At 38.4% G+C, this 27,994-nt stretch overlaps 2 protein-coding genes, 1 long non-coding RNA gene and 1 pseudogene across 4 annotated transcripts; 3 read left to right on the top strand and 1 right to left on the bottom strand.

Moving 5' to 3' along the window:
• The first annotated feature begins 146 nt into the window (after window positions 1-146).
• LOC143902822 (uncharacterized) lies at window positions 147-3,118 on the top strand (annotated as a pseudogene). Its single transcript, XR_013258494.1, has 5 exons — window positions 147-716; window positions 883-1,152; window positions 1,305-1,603; window positions 1,800-1,919; window positions 1,993-3,118. The product of XR_013258494.1 is annotated as an uncharacterized LOC143902822 (transcript).
• Window positions 3,119-3,330: 212 nt separating this feature from the next.
• Window positions 3,331-6,831, top strand: LOC143902785 (uncharacterized). The gene is made up of 2 exons (XM_077415962.1): window positions 3,331-4,869; window positions 4,990-6,831. The coding sequence occupies exons 1-2, from the start codon at window positions 3,331-3,333 to the stop codon at window positions 6,829-6,831; spliced, it is 3,381 nt and encodes a 1,126-aa protein (XP_077272088.1).
• A 10,694-nt stretch (window positions 6,832-17,525) lies between these two features.
• LOC143902773 (uncharacterized) lies at window positions 17,526-19,917 on the bottom strand. Its single transcript, XR_013258473.1, has 3 exons — window positions 19,785-19,917; window positions 19,393-19,560; window positions 17,526-19,281 (listed from the first exon to the last, which is right to left on the bottom strand). It is a non-coding gene; the product is annotated as an uncharacterized LOC143902773 (long non-coding RNA).
• A 1,250-nt stretch (window positions 19,918-21,167) lies between these two features.
• Window positions 21,168-24,103, top strand: LOC143902840 (uncharacterized). The gene is made up of 4 exons (XM_077416023.1): window positions 21,168-22,030; window positions 22,336-22,559; window positions 22,764-22,926; window positions 23,225-24,103. Exons 1-4 carry the CDS (start codon window positions 21,703-21,705, stop codon window positions 23,344-23,346), a joined length of 837 nt encoding a protein of 278 aa, XP_077272149.1. The 5' UTR covers window positions 21,168-21,702; the 3' UTR covers window positions 23,347-24,103.
• Window positions 24,104-27,994: the final 3,891 nt, after the last annotated feature.

Raw genomic sequence — 27,994 nt, 5'->3', positions numbered from 1 at the left:
ACAATTAACAAAATTATATAAACTTTAAATACATATAACTACATACGTATATGTGAAGCGTTCATAAAGTTTGTAACTTTCTCAATAAAGAAAAAAATGAAGTAAAAATATAACTAAAGTATTGTATTTAAGTAATCAGCATCATATGAAATTCTTACGTTTAAAAGAAGTCTCCATGATTGTTAATTTTGAAATATTCTCTGGACTCTAGACCCGACTGACTTGAGCAATGGCTACTGTTTACACACTTCACACGCATGCGCGTGATGCGCGCATAACATAGCCTCAATTGCACCACCTTCGAAGGTGAGGCAAATAGAGCGTGCTCCTAATTGCTCCTTGGAGTGTACTCTAACGTGACGCGAACATTTAGTCGACATCTTGGTTTAGGTGACGCGAACGTATTGCTAAATAAAGCGTGCTCCTGATTGCTCCTTGGAGTATGCTCTAACGTGACGCGAACATCTAGTCGCCATCTTGGTTCAGGTGACGCGAACGTATTGGAGCGCATTGGAGTGAGAAAGAGCATGTTGGGGCATGCGACGCGAACAAACCTTTTTTGCCTCACCTTCGAAGGTGGTGCAATTGAGGCTATGTTATGCGCGCATCACGCGCATGCGTGTGAAGTGTGTAAACAGCAGCCATTGCTCAAGTCAGTCGGGTCTAGAGTCCAGAGAATATTTCAAAATTAACAATCATGGAGACTTCTTTTAAACGTAAGAATTTCATATGATGCTGATTACTTAAATACAATACTTTAGTTATATTTTTACTTAATTGACTAATAAAATAAATTCTAAAAGATAGATTAAATAATTTTATTTTAAGGTAATTTAAATTGCATGAATATTGTACTATAATTAATATTGTTTTATGTTTTAGCTGTGAAACCTAAACTGGTGTCAATAAAGTTATTCAAGCCTCCCCAGACTTCTGTTGCAACTACTACAACAGACTCGACACAGTTCCTAACCACAACTGCGCCTCTGGATTCTGTACTGAATAAAACAAATTCTTCTACAATTCAGCCTCAAACTATAATCCATGAGAGTCCTTCTGTTACTGTTCCTGTAACAAGCTCTATGCAGTACACACCTACAATTGTGTCTTCACTGGACTCTTCACTTTTGGATGCTTTACCAAATAAAGCAGGTCCTTCTAGAATTCAGCCTCAGATTAAAATCCATGAGAGTCCTTCTGTTACGGTTCCTGCAACAAGCTCTATGCAGCACACGCCTACAATTGTATCTTCATTGGACTCTTCAATTCAAGACTCAAATCAAGGCTCAGATATAATGAAAAAGAGAATACTTCAGGTGTCAATAATGATGGCTATTTTATTTGGGACCATAGAACCATAATGTTGTTTTTTCACAGAGTATGAACAGCATGAAAAAAAATTCCAGAAAAGAAAATATCAAAGTAAAGAGGCCATGTTTCAAGCGATAGCAGAATCTTTCCAGGAAAGAGGTTATGTGAATGCTACTAAAAATCACATAAAAAATAAATTTAAATTGTTGAAGAAGAAATGGGATAAACATATTAAACGGACCATGGGAAAAAACAGTTCTGGGAAAGGCACTAAACCTCTTCCATATGAAGAGTAAGTTCTATCTTGTATTTTCTGTATATAACTATAAATGTAATATTTTTGAATTAAACATTTATCATTAACAGTTCAGTCAGTTTGTTTTATATTTTTATTTTGTTATTCTCACAATATTCTGTTTTTATTAAGTATTTAGTATTATATTTAGTAGTTAATGAGTAAGTAATAGAATACATATATATCTTTGCAGTGAAATGATAAAATTATTTGGAAAAAGTCACAGTGGAGTGCCACCTTTTGTAGCTGGCCGCAATGAAATGGTTTCTCAAGAAGAAGTTTTGCAAAGGGTGGTCAATCAACATTTGTCTCAGTGAGTAATCATCTCCTTAAGATGTTTTTTAATTCATTTCTAGATATATAATTTAAAATGTTTCCTATTACAGGAATGAAAATGAAGAACAATATTCTATCGCACTAAACTCACCACCTTCGACACCATCTGCAGTTAACAGTGAATCTCTATCAGTAGCAGGTAGCAGCAGATCGTCCATAACGGATAGCAGTTGCTCATCTTTAATAAATACAAAAGCAAAAGTACGAGATGGCAAATTGGCGCATACTCTACAATCAGTTAAGGAATCCATCTGTGCTGTGCTACAAAGAGAAAGTGATGCCAAACAAGAAATACGTACAAAATATCTGACGGAGCTCAAAAAATGTAATGAATTACAAACAGAACAATTACAATTGCAAAAAGAGCGAAATAGCATCTTAGAAAGGCAACTTAAGATACTAGAGAGAATAGAAAATAAAAAATACTCAACACAAAAATTATCAGACGAAGAAGATTAATAAGATATAATAAGACTGAAGGTTCATCAAATTATATACATGAGACATTCATAAAGTTTGTTTCTTTGTCTACTCCCAGATAGCACAGTGGCGTCAAGTGGCGTAATAGTGCAGTCAAAGTGGCGGATTGTTGTCGTAAGAGACGTCACTTTGACGGCATTACAACGTTATTTGACGCACTGTGCTATCTGGGCTTAAAAGTGAAAAAGTAGTAAAACTGTGCACATTTATTAACCTTTTCATATGAATTCTGCGAAGTTACACATTTTTACTGACAAGATCTGTGTTCCGGAATGATTTGAAAATTAAAGCTAAGGTAAACGAAATGAAGAAGCGTCCCGGTATATCTTGCGTTATTATTATTGTTTCCGATCTGTCGCGTTCCGGCGGTGCCTGCGATCCGGAGAGTTTCCCAGCTCGGTACGATATCGCGTGGAACATGCGAGGTTCACGTGGAGCCTCACCTCGAATAAGATGATCGACATAAACACACGCGTGCGGGCGTTCGAGCTCGAGCATAGACAGTTTGCGTTCGGAGCGCTTCCAAGACACTGTTACGCGACAGCTCTTCGGAAACCAAGTATATTGAACGACTTCGTTTGTCGATCGTTTCGTCTTGCGAGCTATCTTGAATGGCGCGAATAATTACTTCGATCGATATTGACTCTGATTTCGTCAAGTATCTGTATTAGGAACAATAAAAGTGTTACAACTCTATACGGCCCTCTCATTTCGCTTAGTGGTCCGTCCTCCTCGATTCCCAGTCTCTAACAAGATAGTACCAGCTCCGCCCGGAGTGTTTTCTAAGCAATAGCATTCCGAAACATTTGGTCCTTCGAGCCGGATCGGGATTGAGGTCTTGTGAACAGTGAAGTGGGCTGCTGGCGTGAATTGTGAGTGACCGTGTCTGAGTCACTATCGCCGCCAAGATGTCGTCCTTCGAAGAACTGTTCCTCAAACAGCGCTCATTATTCAACTCCGTTATGAATACTATCTCGAATTTCAAAAAATTGGGACAGGCGAAGATGACCCCTGCAGCTACCAAGGCGCGAATCGAAAGTACCAAGGAGAGGTTCGAACAGTGCCGAGTTTTAGATGCGAAGCTGCACGTCATCACCGACGCCGCGACCAAGGCGTCATACTCCTACTTCACCGATCGCGAATTCGAGCATTGTGAGGAGTGCTACGATGCTGCGCTGGATTATCTCTACGAGCAGCTCGGTGAGCTTCTTCCACCCCGGGATGCCTCCGTAAACGTAAGTCGGGTCCCAGAATTTCCATCGCATACCGCGCTCAATCTGCCGAAGGTCACCCTACCAAGCTTCGATGGATCGTACGAGAAGTGGGAGAGCTTCCGAGACCGATTCTACTCGATGATTATTTGCGAGGCGAGTTTGTCAAACGTTCAACGACTACACCATTTATTCTCGTGTTTAAAGGGTGAAGCGAGCGCATCCATCGAACATTTAGCGTTAACGTCCGAGAATTTTGATGTCGCGTGGCAAATTCTCTCGTCGCGATTTGAAAATAAACGGCGTCTTATTAATACTCATCTGAACAAGCTGTTTACATTGCCCAATGTCACCGCGAAATCGGCTCAAGAATTGCGTGCGTTGCGAGACAAAGTACATGCCGCGACCGCGGCCTTGAGGAATTTAGCGCGTCCGGTGGATCAGTGGAGCGACATTCTCGTATTCTTGATTACGCAGAAACTCGATAACGCTTCGCGTGAAGCATGGGAACTTAAGTTAAGTAGTAGCGTTTACTATCCGACTTACGCCGAAATAGACGCGTTTATGGATTCTCGCATCCGCGCCCTCGATTCGATAATACCGTTTGCGACGGAAAAACCGGCCGACGCGGCGGCAAAAAATAAGGCGAAGCCGAAGGCGATAGCATCCCACGCTGCGAGCGCTACGAAGCTTTCATGTCCTGTGTGCGCCGCGCAACACCTCTTGTACCAATGCTCCGAATTTCTCAATAAAACGCCGACTCAAAGACACGAGCTCGTTAAGAAATGCAAAAGATGCTTAAATTGTTTTAGTGCAAAGCATCAAGCAAAGGAATGCACGAGCCCTCACTCGTGTAAGCAATGTCAGAAGAAGCATCACACATTGCTGCATTTTCCGGAAATTGCGAAACAATCCGACAGTGACGCATCCCCCTCCCCTCCTACAAGTGAAGCTTCCCAAACCGGTATCGCCTCTCATGTTGTTGCCAAGTCCGTTCCGTCCACCCAGCCGATTCTCCTTGCGACCGCGCGAGTTCGAGTCTACTCGGAGCAAGGTCGATGTCAAACCGTGCGCGCTTTAATCGATCAAGGATCCGCGGCATCGTTTATAATCGAAAACTTAGCCCAGTCGTTGCGCATTCCGAAAGCTCGCACGTCCATCATTGTAACCGGTATCGGGGAGACGCACACTTCAGTTCGACAAGCAGCTACCATCATTATTACTCCAAGTACGTCCGTCAGTCCGGCCTATTCCATTTCCGCCTTAATTTTAAAATCCTTAACGCGGTATTTGCCTAACCGTATTAACGCTCCGATGAATTGGCCCCATTTAAAGGACCTCACCCTCGCCGATTAGGACTTCGCGGGATCCGCTCCGATTGACGTTCTCATTGGTGCCGAACTATTCGGCTCCTTAATTCTCGACGGAGTTCGGAAGGGCGCCGCGAACGAGCCAATAGCCCAAAATACGGTGTTAGGCTGGATTATCTCCGGCCCAACGGGAGGAGCGCGTTCGAGCCAAAGGATCGACGTACATCATGCCTCCGTGGATGAAGATCTCGATTTCAACATTCGACGCTTCTGGGAGGTGGAAGAAATTCCCCGCACGTCCCAATTAACTCCTGAGGACCAAGCGTGTGAGGAGCATTTTCTCTGCACACATTACCGAAATCCCGACGGTCGCTACGTTGTCCGATTACCCTTTAAAAAGGGACCTCCGATTTCCATAGGAGAGTCTAGCCGGTCGGCTCTCCAAAGTTACCTTCGCGCAGAAAATCGTTTAAAACGAGAGCCAGCTAAAGCCGCCGAATATCACGATTTCTTAAAGGAATATGCCGATCTGGAGCATATGCAACTAGTTCCTGACAACGAGGAGTCGACTGATCCGACACAGATCGTCTACATCCCTCATCACGCTGTCTTCCGGGAGGGTAGCACAACGACGCGAATTCGTGTTGTATTCAACGCGTCAAGTCCAACCACCAACGGCACCTCTCTTAACGACCACCTCCTTGTCGGCCCTAAGCTACAAACGAATCTCGCTGCCGTCACCCTGCAGTGGCGTCTGTATCGCTACGTCTATTCTGCTGATGTGACTAAAATGTACCGACAGATTCTGGTAAATTCCCTCGATTGTGACTACCAACGGATTTTCTGGCGGCCCGATCCCGACTCCCCCGTTTTGGCCTATCGCTTAGGCACGGTCACATATGGTACTGCCGCTGCCCCGTTCTTGGCACTGAAAGTCACATTACAACTCGTCGTCGACCACGGAGCTGCGTTTCCACTCGCCATTCCGGTGCTTCAACGAAAACGATACATCGACGATTTTACCTTTGGTGCGGATGACCAAACCCTCGCGCGGCAGACTCGCGATCAAGTCGTTGCGATCATGGCGAAAGGTGGATTCACTCTGCGTAAGTGGGCGAGCAACTCATCTGACCTCCTCGATGACATCGACCCTGCTGATGACGGCCTTGCTCAAGCTCGAGAACTTCGCGAAGATGAAAGAATAAAAATCCTCGGCCTCAGTTGGAACCCGAACCGCGATGTCTTCCAGTTTCAAGTGAAAGGATCACCCACTCTGGGAGAAACCAAGCGTAAAATTCTATCCGAGATTGCCAAATTGTTCGATCCACTCGGATGGGCTACTCCAGTTGTTATTCGGGCAAAAATTTTTATGCAACAACTGTGGGCGTCGAAGTGCAGTTGGGACGAACCAGTTCCGTCCGACCTTCTTACGCAATGGCGCCGCTACTACGAGCAACTTCCGGAACTGGAAAAAATCACCATCCCACGATGGACTCAATATGGCCCTCATACACTCGACCAGGCGTTACATGGATTTTCCGACGCTTCCACCACGGCCTATGCGGCGGTAGTCTACATGCGCACCGTGTCGATGGACGGTACGGTGACTGTGACGATGCTGGCCGCAAAATCCAAGGTCGCTCCGCTGAAGACCATGAGCGTCCCGAGACTGGAACTCTGTGCATCCCAAGCTTGCCCGACTCCTCCTATTCGTTTGTCGATCGCTCGATATGCCGTATACACCGACATATTGCTGGACCGACTCCCAAGTAGTTCTGGCCTGGCTGAGTCGCTCACCGGCCTGCTGGAAAACTTTCGTGGCGAATCGTGTCGCAGACATCCAAACGTCACTCCCAAACACCTCCTGGAGTCATGTCTCCTCAGATGAGAATCCTGCCGATTGCGCATCCCGCGGTATTTCTCCCGCCGAGCTAGCCGCAAATTACCTATGGTGGTCAGGTCCCTCCTGGCTTATCCAGCCACCCGAACAATGGCCAAAAGACGTCCTACCAGAAGCAACAAAAACCACCCTCGAAGAACGACCGTCTACGTCGACAGCACATACCACGACGGTCACCCCCTCATGGGACTTATCGAAACGGTACTCATCATGGTCGAAATTGCTACGCGTCACCGCTTACATCCAGCGATTCGTCCGCAACATCCGATCCCAGCAGCAAGATCCATTCGTTATCTCTCCGCCTTCCATCGCACTACTGCCTGTCGAAGTCGAATTCGCGGAAAACTTCTGGCTACAGTCCATCCAAGCCGATCTGTTTCTAAACGAAATAACCTCCCTGACAAACGCCGTGCCTATTCCAAAATCAAGCTCCCTGCTTCCGCTAAACCCGTTCCTCGACAATCAAAAGCTTATTCGCGTCGGCGGTCGACTGCGTAATGCGAACATCTCGGAAACCACTCGACACCCAATCGTCCTAAGGGACCACCCATTAGTGAGATTGTTGATTCGCGATACTCATGTACGAGCGCTTCACGCTGGCTCGCAATTGACGCTAGCGTTGCTTCGCCAAAAGTATTGGATCCTCCGCGCGCGCTCACTCGTCCGCGCCGTCTTGTATAAGTGCGTTATTTGCACGCGAGAATTAGCACCAATTCCAAGCGAGCTCATGGGCGACCTCCCAGGTGTTCGCGTAAACCGCTCCGTCCGAGCATTCGTTCACACCGGCGTCGACTACGCCGGCCCCGTTTCTGTACGTACTGCGAAAGGACGCGGCAACAAGGCTCATAAGGCCTATATCTCTGTGTTTATTTGTATGACCACGAGAGCGATCCACCCGGAGCTCGTCAGCGATTACTCCTCCCCCGCTTTCCTTGCCGCCTTGTCTCGCTTCGTATCTCGTCGCGAACGCCCGCACGCGTGTGTTTATGTCGATCATCTTATTCGAGGTGAGGCTCCACGTGAACCTCGCATGTTCCACGCGATATCGTACCGAGCTGGGAAACTCTCCGGATCGCAGGCACCGCCGGAACGCGACAGATCGGAAACAATAATAATAACGCGAGATATACCGGGACGCTTCTTCATTTCGTTTACCTTAGCTTTAATTTTCAAATCATTCCGGAACATACCGCCCGCCTCGAATGCTCGCATTCGAAAATATATATCCATATATAATGTTGCATTAAGTACAAAGACTCTATCGCTAGCTACAGTGAGTCGCGGAAGTCACCTCGACTCCGCTCGTGTCACACGGCTCAGACTCAACGCCGCCCGCCATGGCGGAATCTTGTGTAGAATTTATATCAATAGGAAGAAAGCACAATTTGGTAATTGGGCGTTTGTACTGAGAACGCGCGGTTTGAATCGTGACGACACGGGTGAGGCCATCGTCGCCGGGATGACAAGCCGTTATGCGGCCAAGCTCCCATTGACATGGAGGCGCGAGCGCGTTTCGTAGGAGCACCATTTGACCGACCTTAGCGAGCTTATGCGCGACCCTCCACTTGGGCCTCTGCTGCAAGTTAAGGAGATAGTCATTCGACCACGATTTCCAGAATTGTTCGGTAATTCGCTGTATTAATTGCCATCGCGACAATCGGGTCTCGTTGATCTCGAGAACGCTGGGTTCAGGGACAGCCATAAGAGGTCCTCCGATAAGGAAATGACCGGGAGTTAAAACCTGGTAGTCGTCTAGGTTCTCGGACACCGCCGCGATTGGACGGGAATTTAGGCAAGCCTCGATGCGACACAACACGGTAGCGAGCTCCTCGAACGTCAGCGTGTATGACCCGACACAGCGTTTAAGGTGATACTTAACACTGCGTACTGCGGCTTCCCACAGCCCTCCGAAATGTGGAGCGGAGGGTGGTAGGAAGTGCCAGTCAGTGTTAAGTATCACCTTAAACGCTGTGTCGGGTCATACACGCTGACGTTCGAGGAGCTCGCTACCGTGTTGTGTCGCATCGAGGCTTGCCTAAATTCCCGTCCAATCGAGGCGGTGTCCGAGAACCTAGACGACTACCAGGTTTTAACTCCCGGTCATTTCCTTATCGGAGGACCTCTTATGGCTGTCCCTGAACCCAGCGTTCTCGAGATCAACGAGACCCGATTGTCGCGATGGCAATTAATACAGCGAATTACCGAACAATTCTGGAAATCGTGGTCGAATGACTATCTCCTTAACTTGCAGCAGAGGCCCAAGTGGAGGGTCGCGCATAAGCTCGCTAAGGTCGGTCAAATGGTGCTCCTACGAAACGCGCTCGCGCCTCCATGTCAATGGGAGCTTGGCCGCATAACGGCTTGTCATCCCGGCGATGATGGCCTCACCCGTGTCGTCACGATTCAAACCGCGCGTTCTCAGTACAAACGCCCAATTACCAAATTGTGCTTTCTTCCTATTGATATAAATTCTACACAAGATTCCGCCATGGCGGGCGGCGTTGAGTCTGAGCCGTGTGACACGAGCGGAGTCGAGGTGACTTCCGCGACTCACTGTAGCTAGCGATAGAGTCTTTGTACTTAATGCGACATTATATATGGATATATATTTTCGAATGCGAGCATTCGAGGCGGGCGGTATGTTCCGGAATGATTTGAAAATTAAAGCTAAGGTAAACGAAATGAAGAAGCGTCCCGGTATATCTCGCGTTATTATTATTGTTTCCGATCTGTCGCGTTCCGGCGGTGCCTGCGATCCGGAGAGTTTCCCAGCTCGGTACGATATCGCGTGGAACATGCGAGGTTCACGTGGAGCCTCACCTCGAATAAGATGATCGACATAAACACACGCGTGCGGGCGTTCGAGCTCGAGCATAGACAGTTTGCGTTCGGAGCGCTTCCAAGACACTGTTACGCGACAGCTCTTCGGAAACCAAGTATATTGAACGACTTCGTTTGTCGATCGTTTCGTCTTGCGAGCTATCTTGAATGGCGCGAATAATTACTTCGATCGATATTGACTCTGATTTCGTCAAGTATCTGTATTAGGAACAATAAAAGTGTTACAACTCTATACGGCCCTCTCATTTCGCTTAGTGGTCCGTCCTCCTCGATTCCCGGTCTCTAACAAGATAGTACCAGCTCCGCCCGGAGTGTTTTCCAAGCAATAGCATTCCGAAACAATCTGTAAGGGTATAATAGTTGTAAAAATAGACACATTGTCTTTTATAAATATATAAACACTTTTTAATTTATAAAATTTATAAACAGTTTATTAAGTTTAATTTTAATTTTGTTGAAAAACAAAAATGTGTTGGTTTTTACAATAATTATATCTGACAGATCTTGCATCACTGGGAAAAATGTGTAACTACAGGATTCATAGGTAAATAAAGACTAATAAATGTGCACACTTTCAATCGACTTCATTTTTTTCTTTATTAAGAAAGTTACAAACTTTATGAACGCTTCACATATACGTATGTAGTTATATGTATTTAAAGTTTATATAATTTTGTTAATTGTATTTAAAATTTTTATTTCAAGTTTAAATAATTTTTAGTTTATTAAAGTTTATTTCAGTTTTTTCATTTATTTCTTTTCTGTTATTTTGATAAACAGCGTAACAAAGCTGTATCAAACTCTGCAACAGAGCAAAGCTGCATTTACTTATTGAGTTTTTTTTTTTACATAATAAAGCAGCATTATTATTTACTTGCAGTCAAGCGTACAAAGCTAATGATTGAAAATCAAAACTGTCATTTCTTGTCCAATTTACATTTTTTGTTAATTCTCTATAACATTTTTGATTTTGATAATTATCGATAAAAAAATCATATAATAGTAAAATATACATTTACATTATGCAGTTATATTTCTCTATTTGTATGAAAAAATAGGCGTATATGACAATAAAAGACTGATGTATGGATAAATTTTTAACAAAATTGTTTTATTTGTTGTCTTTTTTATGATATTACATGAGAACTTATTTCATCAAATTTAATATCAAATTTTAATCTATTTTAATTAAAATGAGCTGAATAGAAGATATATAATTGTAATATTCATAATTATTAATAAATGAAATATATTTGTGTAATCGTTAATTGTTATAATCGTTATAATTACAATTTAAAATTTAAATAACGCGTTGCTGTTGTTGCAATTCTTGAAAATATAATTTATACATTTTGTTTATTACATTTTGTACATTATATTTCCTAATTTTTATAACTAAAAAAAACAACATAAATATTTGAAAGCACTTTGAGATAGTTTTATACGTCAAGTACATCATACATATTTTTTAATTGAACGACACAGATTGATACGATGCAGCATGTGATATGTCAATGTTAACGACAATATCGATATTTAAAAAAAATAATAAACATAATATTTAGATATTAATATTAGAAGAAAATATTTAAACAAAATTATTTGGATACTCTTATTCAAATCGTCGTTGAAACAATTGTCTACATAATTCATCTCTGAGATCGCGACCATGTCGATCATCATCTGGATCTTCATCTCTATCTGCTGCTGGGACATTATGCAACAATACTTGCGCATTTATATCGGCATGATTGTCGACTTCAGGTTCTTCCATGTGTTGCAAATCATCCAAGTCAGCCAAATTGTGAAGAACGCAGCAAGCGAAGATGAATTTGACGATGAATTGCATATTTCTCAGCTTCAGAAAATATAACTGTCTAAAACGTTGTTTCAGTATTCCAAATCCATGCTCAACTGAAATTCTGCACTGACTATGTATACGATTAAAATTTGTTTGGGCCTGCGTCAAATGTCCATTATCCCGATATGGAGTAATTAATTGGAGAAGGCATGGGTATGCAGCATCTCCAAGAAGTATGCTTCCATCTGAAATAAAAGCACGTATATTTAAGATTAACAGCTAATGCTAAGGCTGCGTTTTGATATTCACTCTGCCAGCGTTGAAAATTTATAGTTTACATGTACTACAAATTTATAATACTGGCAGTGAATATCTTCTCCGGACACTTTCAAATACAAAAATTATAGATAATTACCAGTCCATATCTACAAGATATTTACGATTTTAACTGAATTGAATAAGAAACACAAAGCTAGTTGGTTTATATACAAAAATACAGTAAATTATGAATGTGATAAGTTTATACTTTCACAAAGTATTGGCAAATCTTCAGCCAAACTGGAATTTGCAAATACTCTTGCATCGTGCACTGAACCAGGGTAGCCAATGAATACATCTAAGAACTTCTTCTGTTCATTAACAGTCCCTTGCATGTGTACGGAAAAATAATGCTTTCTATTGATGTAAGCCACTGGATCTTCAGAAGGTTTGTCAATACGGATATGTGAGCCGTCAATACATCCTACAACAAAAAAGAAATACACTAAATAAATTAATGTAATTGGATTACACATACTAAATTACAAAACTGTGAGCTTAAATTAAATATAATATCATCGAAGAGAATCACATTATTACCAATTACTCCAGGAAAACCTTTACTTTCAAGATAGTATCTTTGCGTTCTTTGCTTCTCTACTTCAGTAGGATACCGAATAACTTCATTTCTCATATCATACAAAAATTGTGTGACTCTACGTAACACAGATTCAAGGGTACTAAGAGAGAGATCGAATCTGTCAGCAACATCTCTGAAACTAGCACTTTGATGGCCAGCAAACCACAAAAAAGTGAGAATATGTTTCTCAGCCGAAACTACTTTGAATCCTCCATGTCCTATAAAATATTGATCAAACTTTATTCAAAATAAAGTTAAAAATTTTTAGTATACACATATCTAATTTAAAAAAATCAATACTTACCTCCTAAATTTCTAAAATATGGCCAATGGCTAAATTTCTCTACCATACTTATAAAAAGTGTTCTCTTCAAACGAAAATGCATAACAAACTCTCTATCCGTATACATAGGCACTATATTTTCAATGTAATTAGTTATGCATGTTCTATGTATTCTTTGGACGAAACCTTCTGCAATTTCAACAATTGCGTTAATGGCAATATCTGCAAATATCAATCATAAAATACAATAAAAGTGCACAAACTACTTAAGAAAAAAATAAATTTAAAATTACAAGATCTTTACAGATTACGTCAAAGTTAGAAACGCCACATCTTTATCATCAATACTCACTTTCTATTTCATCGTCGTTCCCATTGTCTTCTAACAAATCACCAATTCTTGCCAAAGGTACAAGATTTTCAGCCAAAAAGTCATCATTAATATTATTTATTATCATACGAAAACCGCCCAAAAAATCTAAACGATCCATTATTTACCAATTGGAATAACCAGTCAATGATGTGCGATGTGCGATTGGAAATTTGGAAGAAGGGAAGGGAGTGCTCAAGTCTGTTCGTGTCACTGAGCGTTGGTGCACATAAACCCATCTGACCCAACCGCCATCTTATCTGTGATCCAAAAGTCCGTTCGTGTCACTGAGCGTTGGTGCACATAAACCCATCTGACCCAACCGTCATCTTATCTGTGATCCAAGTGCTCTCTGGTGTACATTGGAGCATGCGACGCGAACAAACCTCGTATGTTTACGTTGAAAGACACTTAACCTTAATTTTAGACGTCTGTGCTGCAGTACCCGGCAATTACGCGAGTAAAAAGTATATTAACATGCCTTCATGTGCAGTAAAAAGTTGCCGAAGTTATACGGGAAAAAAGGGATCTGAAAATCTCAGATTTTTTAGATTTCCTGCAGATCCAGTAATGAGTGAGCAATGGAAAGTTATCTGCAAAAATGAAAATATTAATGTAAAAAATGGTATGTTAAACAAACACTTTTGTTAGAATATATGTACATCTATATTACACGATTGCCAAATTCAGCGAGAATCTAAGAGTTAGAGCGCGCAGGAGAGGGCAAACGTATACATGTACGTTTCTTCCCTCCCCGTATGTGTGAAGTATCACGAACGTGATGCGTGATGCGAGAGCGAAGCAAGGGCGTATTACGGACAATACGGACTCACTGCCGTATAGACTCGCGCTGAGAACGGAACGTTGATTGTATCACCAATAGTTATTACTAGAGAGCCTCTAGGAGAGAGAGGCGACAACGGGTCATGTGACCAGCCATTCCGTGATTGGCTAGCAACATTATTGAGGAGGGCAAAGGCGAGATTGCGACGTCAATGCAGAAGAGCGTAGGAGGGGGTTAGCGCAGGCAGGTTAAGTCAGGTTAAGTTGAGGTAAACACGCCGCATGGTCATCCGCGCGTGAGTGACTGAGTGACAAAATTAACATCAATTCAACGAAGGAACGGTAAGTTTTTATTTAGCAAAAGTTGAAAAAATATAAAGAAAATTATTAAAATATTATTTACGTGCTATAATAATATTACAAAGCTATATGCGAAATCTGCTGCACAGAACAAAAGTGTCATAATTTTTTTAAACCGAGTATATTGCAGATTCTTGATGAATAGTGTAGTTAAAAAATAAATAAATACTACAGTACAGTACTAATTTATTGTTTTTGTATTACAGGCACTAATCATGCCATCGAGATGCACCGCATATAAGTGCAGTAACAACAGCAATGACGGCTACGCACTTGTAACATATCCGCAAAATGAGTCGCTGAGACAGAAATGGATCGCTGCGGTTGGAAGAGGAAAGAGCTGGTCACCTAATAATACTCAAAAACTTTGCGAGGTTAGTAACAATATGCAGTATGCTCTGACTTTGCACTTCGGAAGATAAATAGATGTAACCACGTAATCTACTGTTAGACTGAAGTATATATTTGTGATTTCCTTTCTCTAGATACACTTCCAACCATCAGAAATAAAATTTGTCGCTGGGCGTAAACAAGTAAAACTTGGTGCAGTTCCTTCACGGTTTTGTACGTGCAGTATAAGAAAAAAACGAAATATCTTACATCTACATCAAGATGGCTGTGTGCAGACTTGCAAACCACTAACTAAAGAAAATGTACAACCTACTACGTCTCAAGAAATTGTTGAGCAAATGGATGAAATGCAACCAATGGACGAGAATGCGAATTCACCGAGGAGCATCATAATAAAAGAAAATGAACAATTGCGGAATGAAATGAAAGGAACTGTGGAAGAAGTAGTAAAAGTAAACGAGAAGACTGAAAGAATTGATGTAGAAGTTGTGGATACAAACGTATACGAAGAAAATTATAAACTAAAACAACAGGTTAAAGTACTAAATGAACGTTTACAACTTACGCAAAAAGTGTTGGCTGAGGATCAATGGACAACTTTAAAAACTGGGCAAAGTAGAGGTTTAAAATGGTCAAAAGAAACAGTGCTAAAAGGGCTGGCCTTGCGTTTTACTTGTGGCACTACAGGTTACAATTATGTAAGAGAAGTTGTTGCTCCCTTTCCTTCAGTCAGGACTTTACAACGGAGTATAGAGAACATCTCTTTTGAACCAGGAGTTTTGACAGACATTTTTGCCCTACTTAAAGAAATGGGAGAGCATTAGATGAAATTCACAAGTTCTGCTGTTTGGTTTTCGATGAAATGAGCATCCGTGAAAAAATAGATTTTGATTGGAACAGTAAGACTTACATTGGATACACCACTCTACCTGGTTTACCTCGAACGATAGCATCTAAGTTAATGGCTTTTCTTCTCAGCGGAGTATGTAAAAGATGGAAGCAGATTGTAGCATACCACTTTACACCTTTACAGACACATAACAAGAGTATCAAGGAAATTATACTGAACATATTAAAACAATGTGAAAGGAATGGCCTTGTTGTGATCTGTTTAGTTTGCGATATGGGTAATCGTGGCATCTTAAATGAACTTGGATTCAGCTGCAGGAAAAACAAAATGGTATACAGCATTCCTCATCCATTCAACTCTTCAAGAAATTTGTATGCCATTCCAGATTTTATTCATACTTTCAAGAATTTGAAAGAAATGTTAATGAAAGTTGGTGTTATTCTATTACCTGAAGATGTTGTTAATAAGTATAATTTACAATCACAAGCAGTAGATATGAGATATGTAGAGCGGCTTGAAGATAAACAATCTGATATGGATCTGAAATTTAATCCGAATTTGAAGAAGAAGGATTTAAAACCTAATCATTTCAATAAAATGAAGGTGACCCCAGCTACCAACACTATCAGTTCTCAAACAGCAGGAGCTCTTTTTCGTCTCACTGAAACTATGAATGACTCAGTAATGGAGACAACAGCTTGGTTTATTTTAATGTTAAGACACTTATTCAAGATAATGACTTCACGTGACAGATTGTTTGCATTGAGTTTTAATAAGATGAACTGTTATCATACAGCAATAGAAACTATTCGCTTATTTATTTCTATCTTCAGAAATGCAACGATTGAAGGAGATTGGAAAGTCACTCTCACACATATGATTATGTGTTTGGAAGCTATATTAGAAATTCAAGAGATGTTACTTCAAACGAAATCATTGGATTTTTTATGTTTAGCCCGCTTTAGTCAGGACTGCATTGAAAATGAATTTTCCAACATTCGTATACAACGGCCAAAACCCTCTGCTCTGGAATGTAAAAATCGTCTGAAACAATTGGCCATATCACGTAAAGCTGTGTCGATAAGTAGCTCCAGCTATAACTTTGATGGATCTCCAACGTTGATTGACCTGATGTCAAGAAATAGAAAACCAGAAGAAACTGATACTTCACCGTCAATTATGTTCCCACAGTTGAATGCAACTGGATGTTTAACGGACGAGGAGGAAGAAATCTTATACAAAATGTGTGGCTACGTTGTGTTCAAGCTTAAGCAGCGAATAAAGTGCACTGATTGTTACTCAAAACTATTGCATTCAGGTCCAGGTCTGCATCCCAGAGGCGGCTTTGTAAAAGCTTGTGAATTTCTGGAGGGAGCTCTTGTTTCGGTCTCAGATGAGGTATTTCAACTTTTGAAAGCAATAGAATTAATTCTGAAAGGCATAAAGAATCAACTCAAAGATGTAGGACAAGCATTGAAAGCAAAATTGGAACACCATTTGAAAAACGAATTAAGTAATTTCACCATTAGCACTTGTCATAATAGGAAAGATCTTTTAATTTCCAGATATTGTAGCATGAGATTGCGTCAGATATCATTAGAATTAAGCAGCATTTCTGTCAATAAGAATAATACATCTGCCTTTGGCAGCAAGAGCATGGGCTCAAGACTTTTAGCTGATAATTTCAATCCAGTAAAACGAACAGCCACAATTCCAAAGAACTTAATTGGTACAAACTAATGAAACAATATTGTATAATATTATGCCATATTGTACGTTTAAGTTATGTTCAATACGTGTGCAATGATTTATTAGCAGTTATGTAAGGATTTGAATAGTTTATCTCTATTGCTACGTTTTCAGTTTGTTTATGATGCTCGTTTTCACCAACATCGTTTAACTTGAACCTTAGCTCAATTCACTCTTTGTCTATTTTTAAAGGAGAAAGAGACAAAGAGTGAATTAAACTAAGGTTCAAGTTAAACGACGTTAGTGAAAACGGGTATTAAGTAATACACGATATTATTGACTGATATATATAGGTAATATAATGAAAAATATGTTCCTATAACACGTACGTTTACAATATGACATTTTATTTATGTTATTCAATACGTGTGTAATGATTTATTAGCGATTACAATGTAAGGATTCGAATAGTTTATTTCTATTGCTACGTTTTTAGTTTGTTCAAGTAATACACAATTTGACTGATATAATAATGAAAAATATGTTCCTATAACACGTACGTTTACAATATGACACTTTAATTAATTTATGTTATTCGATACGTGTGTGCAATGATTTATTAGCGATTACAATGTAAGGATTCGAATAGTTTATTTCTATTGCTACGTTTTTAGTTTGTTCAAGTAATACACAATTTGACTGATATAATAATGAAAAATATGTTCCTATAACACGTACGTTTACAATATGACACTTTAATTAATTTATGTTATTCAATACGTGTGTGTGCAATGATTTATTAGCGATTACAATGTAAGGATTCAAATAGTTTATCTCTATTGCTATGTTTTTATAGTTTGTTTAAGTAACACACGATATTATTGACTGATAGATAATATAATAATGAAAAATATGTTCCTATAACACGTATACGTTTACAATATGACACTTTCTTTAATTTATGTTATTCAATACGTGTGCAATGATTTATCAGCGATTATAATATAAGAATTTGAATTATTTATTTCTATTGCTATTTCGATGTTTTAAGCTTGTTGCTTTTGATAAGTAAACACTCGATTTTATTTTTTATCTTCTCATTTACTTTTACCACTTCTTCCACAGTTCCTTTCATTTCATTCCGCAATTGTTCATTTTCCTTTATTATGGTGTTCCTCGGTGAATTCGCATTCTCGTTTTCACTTCTCTTCATTTCTGCCCTATCGATATCCTATCATTATAACTAAAAGGGAAATGGCGGTAGGTATTATTATTGAAATGTCACGCGATCATGTTATTAAGCTGTCTCGTAACACATCCATTCGCACGACAAATATCGTCACGCGAAACTCTCGCTACGCTCGTCGACGTATTACATCGAGATAATAAATTGTACGGCCGATCGCGCATAGATTTCCGGCACTTATGCTGGTTAACGTGCGTCGGACACTTCTAACGTCAATTTTCCATGTCTCTTTATGTTGCTTTATGTATACATTATGTTATCATGTTATCATTCTGAAAGAGGCGCGACGAGATTCTCGCGTGATTATTACGTATCGAGCGATCTTAGATTAGCGTTAACATAAAAAAATTCGAATATTTCTTATTAACATATCTTTTTATAGGCATGAATTCGCCTAACTGTGATAATAATTATTTTCTGTGCTACATTTTTTTCTAATTTTTCTCACCACTATTTCCTGGTATTCCTTTAAAAATAACTAAAAAAATAATTGAGACGATAAATAACGTTAGCAAAGTTAATAATTAAATGACAAGCGTTACGTATATCTCAGATTGAACGTCCGGTATAATACGTTAAATCACTTCGCGACCTTGCTCCCTATAAATAATAGCATTTCACAATATTTCCTCTCGTCGGAAAAAAATGCAGTGACTCGAGATTCTAGGCGTGATCGCGGCGATTAAGCAAGGGACACCTGCCAACCCGCAAGCTGCGGTCTGCTGCAAACTTTGCGAAATCACGGCTGTGAACTATCGGCTGCACATCGTCTTCAATTTCTTGAGACTTCGTTTGTAGATCTTCTTTGGTTAGTGGTTTGCAAGTCTGCACACAGCCATCTTGATGTAGATGTAAGATATTTCGTTTTTTTCTTATACTGCACGTACAAAACCGTGAAGGAACTGCACCAAGTTTTACTTGTTTACGCCCAGCGACAAATTTTATTTCTGATGGTTGGAAGTGTATCTAGAGAAAGGAAATCACAAATATATACTTCAGTCTAACAGTAGATTACGTGGTTACATCTATTTATCTTCCGAAGTGCAAAGTCAGAGCATACTGCATATTGTTACTAACCTCGCAAAGTTTTTGAGTATTATTAGGTGACCAGCTCTTTCCTCTTCCAACCGCAGCGATCCATTTCTGTCTCAGCGACTCATTTTGCGGATATGTTACAAGTGCGTAGCCGTCATTGCTGTTGTTACTGCACTTATATGCGGTGCATCTCGATGGCATGATTAGTGCCTGTAATACAAAAACAATAAATTAGTACTGTACTGTAGTATTTATTTATTTTTTAACTACACTATTCATCAAGAATCTGCAATATACTCGGTTTAAAAAAATTATGACACTTTTGTTCTGTGCAGCAGATTTCGCATATAGCTTTGTAATATTATTATAGCACGTAAATAATATTTTAATAATTTTCTTTATATTTTTTCAACTTTTGCTAAATAAAAACTTACCGTTCCTTCGTTGAATTGATGTTAATTTTGTCACTCAGTCACTCACGCGCGGATGACCATGCGGCGTGTTTACCTCAACTTAACCTGACTTAACCTGCCTGCGCTAACCCCCTCCTATGCTCTTCTGCATTGACGTCGCAATCTCGCCTTTGCCCCCCTCAATAATGTTGCTAGCCAATCACGGAATGGCTGGTCACATGACCCGTTGTCGCCTCTCTCTCCTAGAGGCTCTCTAGTTATTACTCTTAAATATACTTTTGCACTAATAGTGATTACTCTTCATATCACTCCAAGTATTACCGCATCCACAATCCCTTCAACTTTCTATTTTGATGTATTTGTTAATACTATAATAAATAAATAAATAAAAATAATATATATTTTGTACACATATGTGTATGTAGCTCGTATCTGTTCGCTTCATTTTCATGCAAATGCATACAAAGAGGCTTCATGGATTATTATACTTGACCATACATATTGTATATGTATATTTAATATATATACGTTCGTAATAAAATGTTCCGTTCGTTACTTGTTCATCTTAAAAAAAATTTTTTTTTTAATTTATTATTATTTTCTTTATGTGTAAATGTTTAATTTTTTTATTACAATTTTATATAATATATGCATATTGAACGTACATTTTATTTTCTTTCTTTATTTTATCCTTTTATATTAATTTTATGCAAATTGTATAAAAATGCGTGTGATATGTCAATTTAATTTGCCATTACAAAATGGCGGCCGCTGGAACAAAATTTGATTGGCTGTTCAAAAACCTGCGTAATAGCACACCTTACTTTCTTTACACCATGGTTAGAGCGAGCTTCTAGGAGAGAGAGCTAGAGAGGCGCTCATTGGTCACGTTGTAGGAATTCGGTACCACAGGGCTGCGTTCCAAAATTCACTCTAGTTAACTAAAATGCTACAGTATACGTGACGTAAACTATAGATTTTAGTTACCCAGAGTGAATTTTGGAACGCAACCCAGGAGGTCGATTATCCCTCCGGGTGTCGGCCTACTGCCGTCGTCTTGATGAGAGGTATCGAGGAATGATTACACACTCGATTACTGCTAATAAAATAATACTTTATTGCAGACCACGCAACAGCCACGAAAGTCAGTACAAATCTAACGGTCGTCGTAACTCAGTTCTGCCAACCTCGTAACTCTCAACCCTTCATGCTAGCGCAGGAGAAGGGGCTAACCAATCGGAGCGAGACAGATATGCTGCTCCCTACAACGTGACGTTTACTCCAGTCAATTAAAGAGTGGCGCGTTGGTGCTACTCTCTCTTATAGGCTCTTTACGCGCGGTAAAAGGGCGCGACGCCAGTGTAGACAATCAAATATTAATAACCAGCATTAATTAGCTAATAATGACGCCTGCGAAAAAATCAATCACTATAACGTACAGCGAAGAAACAATGTTCAAGGAATTACTAAACATGATGATTCTAATTATGAAACAGAAAAGGATTTAGGTAGAGGCAAGCGTAAAAAGAATAAGAACCCATTATTTACTTCAGATTCTGATGAAGATGAAGAAAAACGTGTAAAAAAATCGACCAAAGCTGTTGTACCTCCTCCAAATGTGCCACCACCTCTTCCTAATGATTTTTATAATACTGTCCCTACGTGTTCACATGGCAATGAAAGCCAGAAAAAGAAACTTGATATCAAAGTCAATTTGCGTAAATCCCGGAAGATACCGAAACAGCAAACTCCTTCTCGCTCTAATGTTAAAGAAAAAACACTACTTGTGCAAAATGTATTGGATGCAAGGAAAAGGGCAACAGAGCAATTGCAGAAAAAATTATGTTCGCAATCACTTTCCAGCAACAAAGTTACTAACGCTTCAAATTCAAAAGAATTTCTGAAGAAACAATCTCAGGAGCACCAAACTGAATTACAGATGCAAACTGAGAGATCGAAATGTAATAAACAGACATTGTCTGAGGATAATGAAGTGACTAAGAAGAATAACAATAAATTTCAACAGTGTGAGAAATTCCTACCATCGTTATCGAATATTGAAAAGAATTCAGATTTTGAAGATTCAGTTGACTTTACTAGTAGCACTGAAAACTCTGTCGCGAATGATACAACAATCAAGGAACATGTGGATATTCCCTCTAAAGCAGCATCAAACTTGAAGCACATGGAGTCACAGGTTGACGAAAATATTGATAAGAGTCAGAATTCTTCCTCTACGACGTCAGAGAGAAAAAATAAAATGCAAGGTATATATTCTACATTTGGTTTTCATTTTTTGTGTCATGAACTAGACACAATCAGATCTATATGTTGACAATCACATTTAATATGCTGAATATTTCTGTTCTCTCATTTTCACTTATAATTATAAACATATATCTTCCTATACAAATCTGATTGTCTCTACTTCATGACACAAAAGATATTTTTTTCTGAAAGTAGAAATAAAAAAAGTAAAAATCGTAATTTGTGAAACATTTATCAATGTAATTATTAATACGGAAAATGATTTCTCTTCAAAAGTTGAAAAATATTTTTACTTTTTTTCCAGATTTGAAGTTTCACTTATCTGACGTGGACAGGAAATTATTGGAGGAAATAAGTCACAAAATAGATACAGTTATAACGAATCAAGGAAAACTAAACAGATGTTTGCTTCCTCAGGAAAAGAAAATAGTGAAACCACATAACATGCCTTCTTTGCCTTTTCGTAACGAAAGTGATGTCCAAGCAATGGAGAAATGGCTGTGTGATTCTGAAAATAAAATTGCCTTGGTACACGAATATTTTATTAAATTTTTTTATTGAATTTATTATTTTACTTCTTTTATGTTACCTTTTATTTTACCTGTTTTTATTTCATTTAACTTTTCTCTTGTCCAGTAGCATTTAATCGTTTTTTTATAAATTTTATTACTTAACAAATTCTAGTTATATCTGATTATGAAATGTATATGTTATGTATATTATTATTTTTAGTGTGATTATCTTACCTCTTTTGGATCTGCTAGTGATGAAAGAAAAACTGCTACCATAATTATGCAAAAACTTATGTATAATTCTTTGGCCAAAAATTATAATTTTGATGGCCATGGTGAGAAAAGAGGCTTAAAAACACTGCAACTGTGGACAGTTATTGAAGGTAAGATCCTAATGTCTTGTTAGTTTGCTCTCTAGTTAATATTGTCTTGTTATCTTTTTTGCAAATTTGGAATACTTTATATACCAACAAACTCTGAAATAATAATCCTATAATTTTGATATACATTACTTGATATACACTACATTGATATACTTACTGTACTGAATTAGTGTACTAAATTACTGTACACTACTGTGTTTATATCCTTGTTGCGGATATATTCTTTAATTTATTTTTGTTGTTTAACTTAATATGGATGTCTTATCCTTTAATAATTTAATTATTTCTTGTTTTGCAGGGTCTTTGTCACTTAAATTTCCGGACAGCGACCTTGATACAGCACTTAAAACCATAAAGTCATGGTTACGAAATGCTAGCGGTAGGAAACAAGAGGAATATATTGGCTCTGATAGCCATTAGAAAAACATTTCTCTCTTTTGTTGCGAAGATCATGCCTGTGACAGGATTGCTAAACCACTCTTTAAATTCGCGATGAGACTGGAAAACGTTAGGCATAAGAAAGTGCATGAGCGACCACAGTTCCATTAAATTATTCTTGATATTTTGCGCCTCGTCTAAGATAAGATATTTTTATTTTTTCCGTGTAAAGCTTTGGTAATCCTGTATTACTAACTTTAGCTAATAAGTAGCTGCTAATTGGCTGTTATTAATTCATTACCTTCCTACTTTAGCGTAAATGTTAAACGGGTTGTTTCTTGTCGCTCTTCTCAAGTTGTGAGAATAAGTAAGAGAAAATTGTGTTGCTAGATTTTTATAGCTCTCTTTTTTTTATATATATAGAATTGAGACACGGAGTTTGATAAGTACAATTGTCTATGTATGCAGGCGAACACAGGTGCAAGTTCCCGTAGTAATAATTTATGTTCTGCGAAAAATATTTATTTATAATAATTGCATAAAAAATAGATCAAGCATCACGATGTTTAATTTGTTCATTTTTTTAAATACTAGTGTATATGTAAGAAAGCCTCCTTTTTTTTTCTTTGATAAATATGATATGTGCCGAAACTGAAACAGGAATTGTTGCGTGAAAAAATATGTATACATCATCGATATAACGTGTTGTAACATGTAATGTAAGAATATTAAACATTTGTAAGGCGTAACGCGGTTTTAATATATAAATTTTGATATATTTTAATATATTAAAGAACTTTTTTAAATTAAATGTTGTGTTCACTCTTTCTTTAACAAGACCCGACAATGTGCATTAGGTATTTTTAGGCTGGTATTTATTCCCAGCGAGAAATGATCCATCGATAATCCATCGAAACGACGTCTAATTAGACGTTTCTCGCTGGGAAACTAAAACATCTATAACATGTCGATAAGACGTCGGTAAGACGTCGAATCCGGTATCGATTAGACGTCGTCGATTAGATGTCGAAAAGACGGCCGTTTTTAGGTCTGCGTCGACCTTATTTCAGATTAGATGTAGACGCGTCTATAGACGTGCGTTTCGACGTCGGTCCGACGTCGGATAGACGCTAGCATTCCGGCTGGGTATACATAAGTATAACTGGTTTCATATGTTAAATATTAAAATTGTAAAAGTAATTTTACAAATAATAATTAATTTTTAGTATGAGTGTAAGTGTGCAGTACGAGGTACGTTTTGAAATGTCAAAAAAGTAAATTGCGATTGATTCCCTCAAAATTGGTACCAAAATTTTTATTTATAGTGGTACAGCTATTTTTATTTATAGTGGAATAGGCCTACTGGGGAAACCACTAAAAAAAACGTATTTACAATAGTACCTCAAGGGTGATGCGGAAATCTATTGGCGTTAAATGTAAATATACACTAGCACCTATTTGCGTGTTTTATTACATGTGTCCTCCGGGGCTAAGCCTTTATAGATCTATAGTTTCCTAGCTTTGAGGTCCACGCGCTAGCTTTGAGGCCCGCGCGAAGTGCGGGCCGAAACGCTAGTACTATTATCTTTTGATATGCTAATTATGAATATGTCAATGAAAATTGACGCAAAGGTCATTTTCTAAGTAAAAATTAAAAAAAAGTTTTTTGCATATATTTCTTAATTATTTAAATAAATATACAAAAGTTTCAAATAAAAATTGTACATCTCTTAAAAACGCAACTTTTCTATTTTATACGCTATTACTGTAAAAGCAGTACTTAACGAGAAAAATATAATGTAAGAAAAATTCATATTAACTTTCCACGCATGAAAAGTTACGCATACACTTTTCACGCGAACCTAGGTTTATTCCCACCTCCCCCTTCTTTCGGGGGGACGTGTGGTAGCCACTTCCTCACTTACGTGTGTACTGTTTATGCACACACAATTGAAGTATTATTTAAAAATTCATATTAATTTTCCACGCATGAAAAGTTCACGTATACACTTTTCACGCAAATCTAGGTTCACCCCCAACTCCCCCTGCTTTCGGGGGAAGTGCGGTAGCCCCTCCCTTACTTACGTGTGTACTGTTTATGTACACACAATTGAAGTATTATTTAAAAATTCATATTAACTTTCCACGCATGAAAAGTTCACGCACACTTTTCACATGAACCTAGGTTTACCCCCAATTCCCCTCTGCTTTCGGGGGAAGTGCGGTAGCCTCTCCCTCACTTACGTGTGTACTGTTTATGCACACACAATTGAAGTATTATTTAAAAATTCATATTAACTTTCCACGCATGAAAAGTTTACGCATACACTTTCCACGCAAACCGAGGTTCACCCCCACCTCCCCCTGCTTTCGGGGGAAGTGCGGTAGCCTCTCCCTCATTTACGTGTGTACTGCGTTTTTAAGAGACGTACAATTTTTATTTGAAACTTTTTGTTCTAAAATGTATATTTATTTAGATAATTAAAAAATATGCAAAACATTTCTTTTTTAATTTTTACCTAGAAATGATTTGCGCCAATTTTCATTGACATATTCATAATTAGCATATCAAAATATAATAGTGTACAAAATTTCAGAACGATCGCAGGTATGGGCTTTTCGGAACTTTATCCAAAATTTCCGCGTCATAGGACCCATAAGATTTTTTAACACTTTAAAGATATGTTGTAGACAAGTACTTACCAGTTACCAGGTAAGAAGGAAGCGTCAGAGGATCGTCACTTGTCCACTTGATCAAAGTCAAGCAACGTGGGCGCCGTACTACTATACTCGGATGGGTGACTGGCTTGAGAGAGCAGTTTTTTCAGATGGACGCGCGGTTGTACGCACACCCAATATACAAAAGAAACAATTAGAAAAGCGGTTTTTATCTTTTCCTAGATAAAGAAAAAGAACGTTCTTTAAACGTTTCTTTGTCAAAAAAGTTGTTAAAATAAACTTTTTTAAACATTAAAAAAATGTTTAATGTTTAATAAAACATTTATTTAATGTTAAAAAAACATTTTTTACAATATTAAAATAAATATTTTTTTAATAAGAAAAAAGGATCTGTTTTATTAATTTAAACGTTTTTTAAATATTTTTTTTTATTACTAAAAATGTTTTTAAAAACGTTTAAAAAATATCTTTTTGCTACTTGGGGTGCCAAGGCCCTTAAAAGTTTTAATGGGGACAACCCTCGAAAATGGACAGTTTCTGCGCTATTGACCTTAGAACGTTACCTTAGTATGTATCCCAGAGTTGGGCACTTTTCATTCGAATAACGAATTAAGAATAAATTATTCGAATAAAATATCATTTGAATAAAATTTCATTCGTATGTGTCTCATTCGTAACATAATCAACTACATTTTATTCGGATAAATCTTCATTCATAACGTGACGAATGATTTTTCATCCGAATAAATTTGTATTCATAAAATACGAATAAAACTTTATTCGAATAAATCTTTATTCGGAATTTACAAATAAATTTTTATTCGAATCAATGCTCAATCGTACGATACGAATAAAGTTTGATTCGAATAAATACCAGTATATCTTATTCATGTCTCAAATGTTGGCGCTCGCGCCGCTCGCTTTCATCAATAACAATAACTATCGTACAAGCGTTTGACTGTGTAATGGTCACCATGATATATCCAGTATTACTGTTTTGGCTTTATTCGATCCAGAGTAGTGTTATTCTGTTGTCTGATGTGTGTGGATCGACGATCGACACACAAATTATAGTGAAGTAAAAATATTTTATTAATCGAAGGTAAGATATTTAAATATGATTGTGGATCAAATCCCAGAGAATTAGGTTCAATTTGACGTGGAATACCACATATATGTTTTGCTTACTTTTATATATTATACATTGTTTCAGTTAGCATGGCTGAATCTGGAACAAACACTGTACCAGACTCTCAAACAACGTCCTCACCCTCGCAGTCTGAAAACAAAAATGATGGTGCGGATAATACCGAAAATAGCAGAGATTCACCTTCAGTGAATACAATCACCTCGAACATGGCAATCTTAGATAAGTATTTCAAAATTGTACAAAGAAAAAATTCCTTGAAAACTAACGACGTAGTGGCTACATGTGTAGCATGCTTACCAAAGATTGTTGAAGTAAAAGGTGCATTAACATCGACATCAAATTTCAAATCACACCTGAAACGAAGGCACGACAGTAATTTGGTAAAAAAATATGAAAAATATTGCAAAGAAAAACGAGCCAAATTATCTGCATTGGACTGTTCTGATGAAAATCAACTTGCATCTCGCAAGAAACGCAAACTGCTAGGCTTACAGGAACAATTGGACGAAGATATAACTCAATTCGTTGTTCACTCTATGACCCCATTAAGGATAGTGTAGATGATCTTTATTTCCAAACTATATTTGATTATCTTCAAGTTAAAGCCCGCGGAAAATCAATAACGGTACTAAGTCGACGCTCTCTTGGTAGAAGAATAAAAGATTTGTATAAAGACAATACCAAATCTATTAAAAAAATTTTAACTGAAGAAGCGCAATATATTTGTACCACAGCTGATGTGTGGTCTTCGAAGAAAAGAAGTTTTTTAGGAGTAACTGCGCACTGGATTAACATTAATTCATTAAAGAGACAATCTGCAGTTTTGGCCTGCCGGAGATTCCAAGGAACACACAGTTTCGA

Source organism: Temnothorax americanus, unplaced genomic scaffold, assembly GCF_048541705.1.
Source record: "Temnothorax americanus isolate GAGA-0224 unplaced genomic scaffold, ASM4854170v1 Scaffold40, whole genome shotgun sequence".
NCBI classification, from domain to species: Eukaryota; Metazoa; Arthropoda; class Insecta; order Hymenoptera; family Formicidae; genus Temnothorax; species Temnothorax americanus.
This window is presented reverse-complemented; position numbering and strand designations above follow the sequence as displayed.

Coding starts and splice junctions, on each gene's coding strand:
- LOC143902785 (XM_077415962.1), top strand. CDS start 3,331: ATGTCGTCCTTCGAAGAACTGTTCCTCAAACAGCGCTCATTATTCAAC. Junction 4,870..4,989: donor TTATTACTCCAAGTACGTCC/GTCAGTCCGGCC, acceptor CTCGCCGATTAG/GACTTCGCGGGATCCGCTCC.
- LOC143902840 (XM_077416023.1), top strand. CDS start 21,703: ATGCAAACTGAGAGATCGAAATGTAATAAACAGACATTGTCTGAGGAT. Junction 22,031..22,335: donor GAGAAAAAATAAAATGCAAG/GTATATATTCTA, acceptor CTTTTTTTCCAG/ATTTGAAGTTTCACTTATCT. Junction 22,560..22,763: donor CTGAAAATAAAATTGCCTTG/GTACACGAATAT, acceptor TATTATTTTTAG/TGTGATTATCTTACCTCTTT.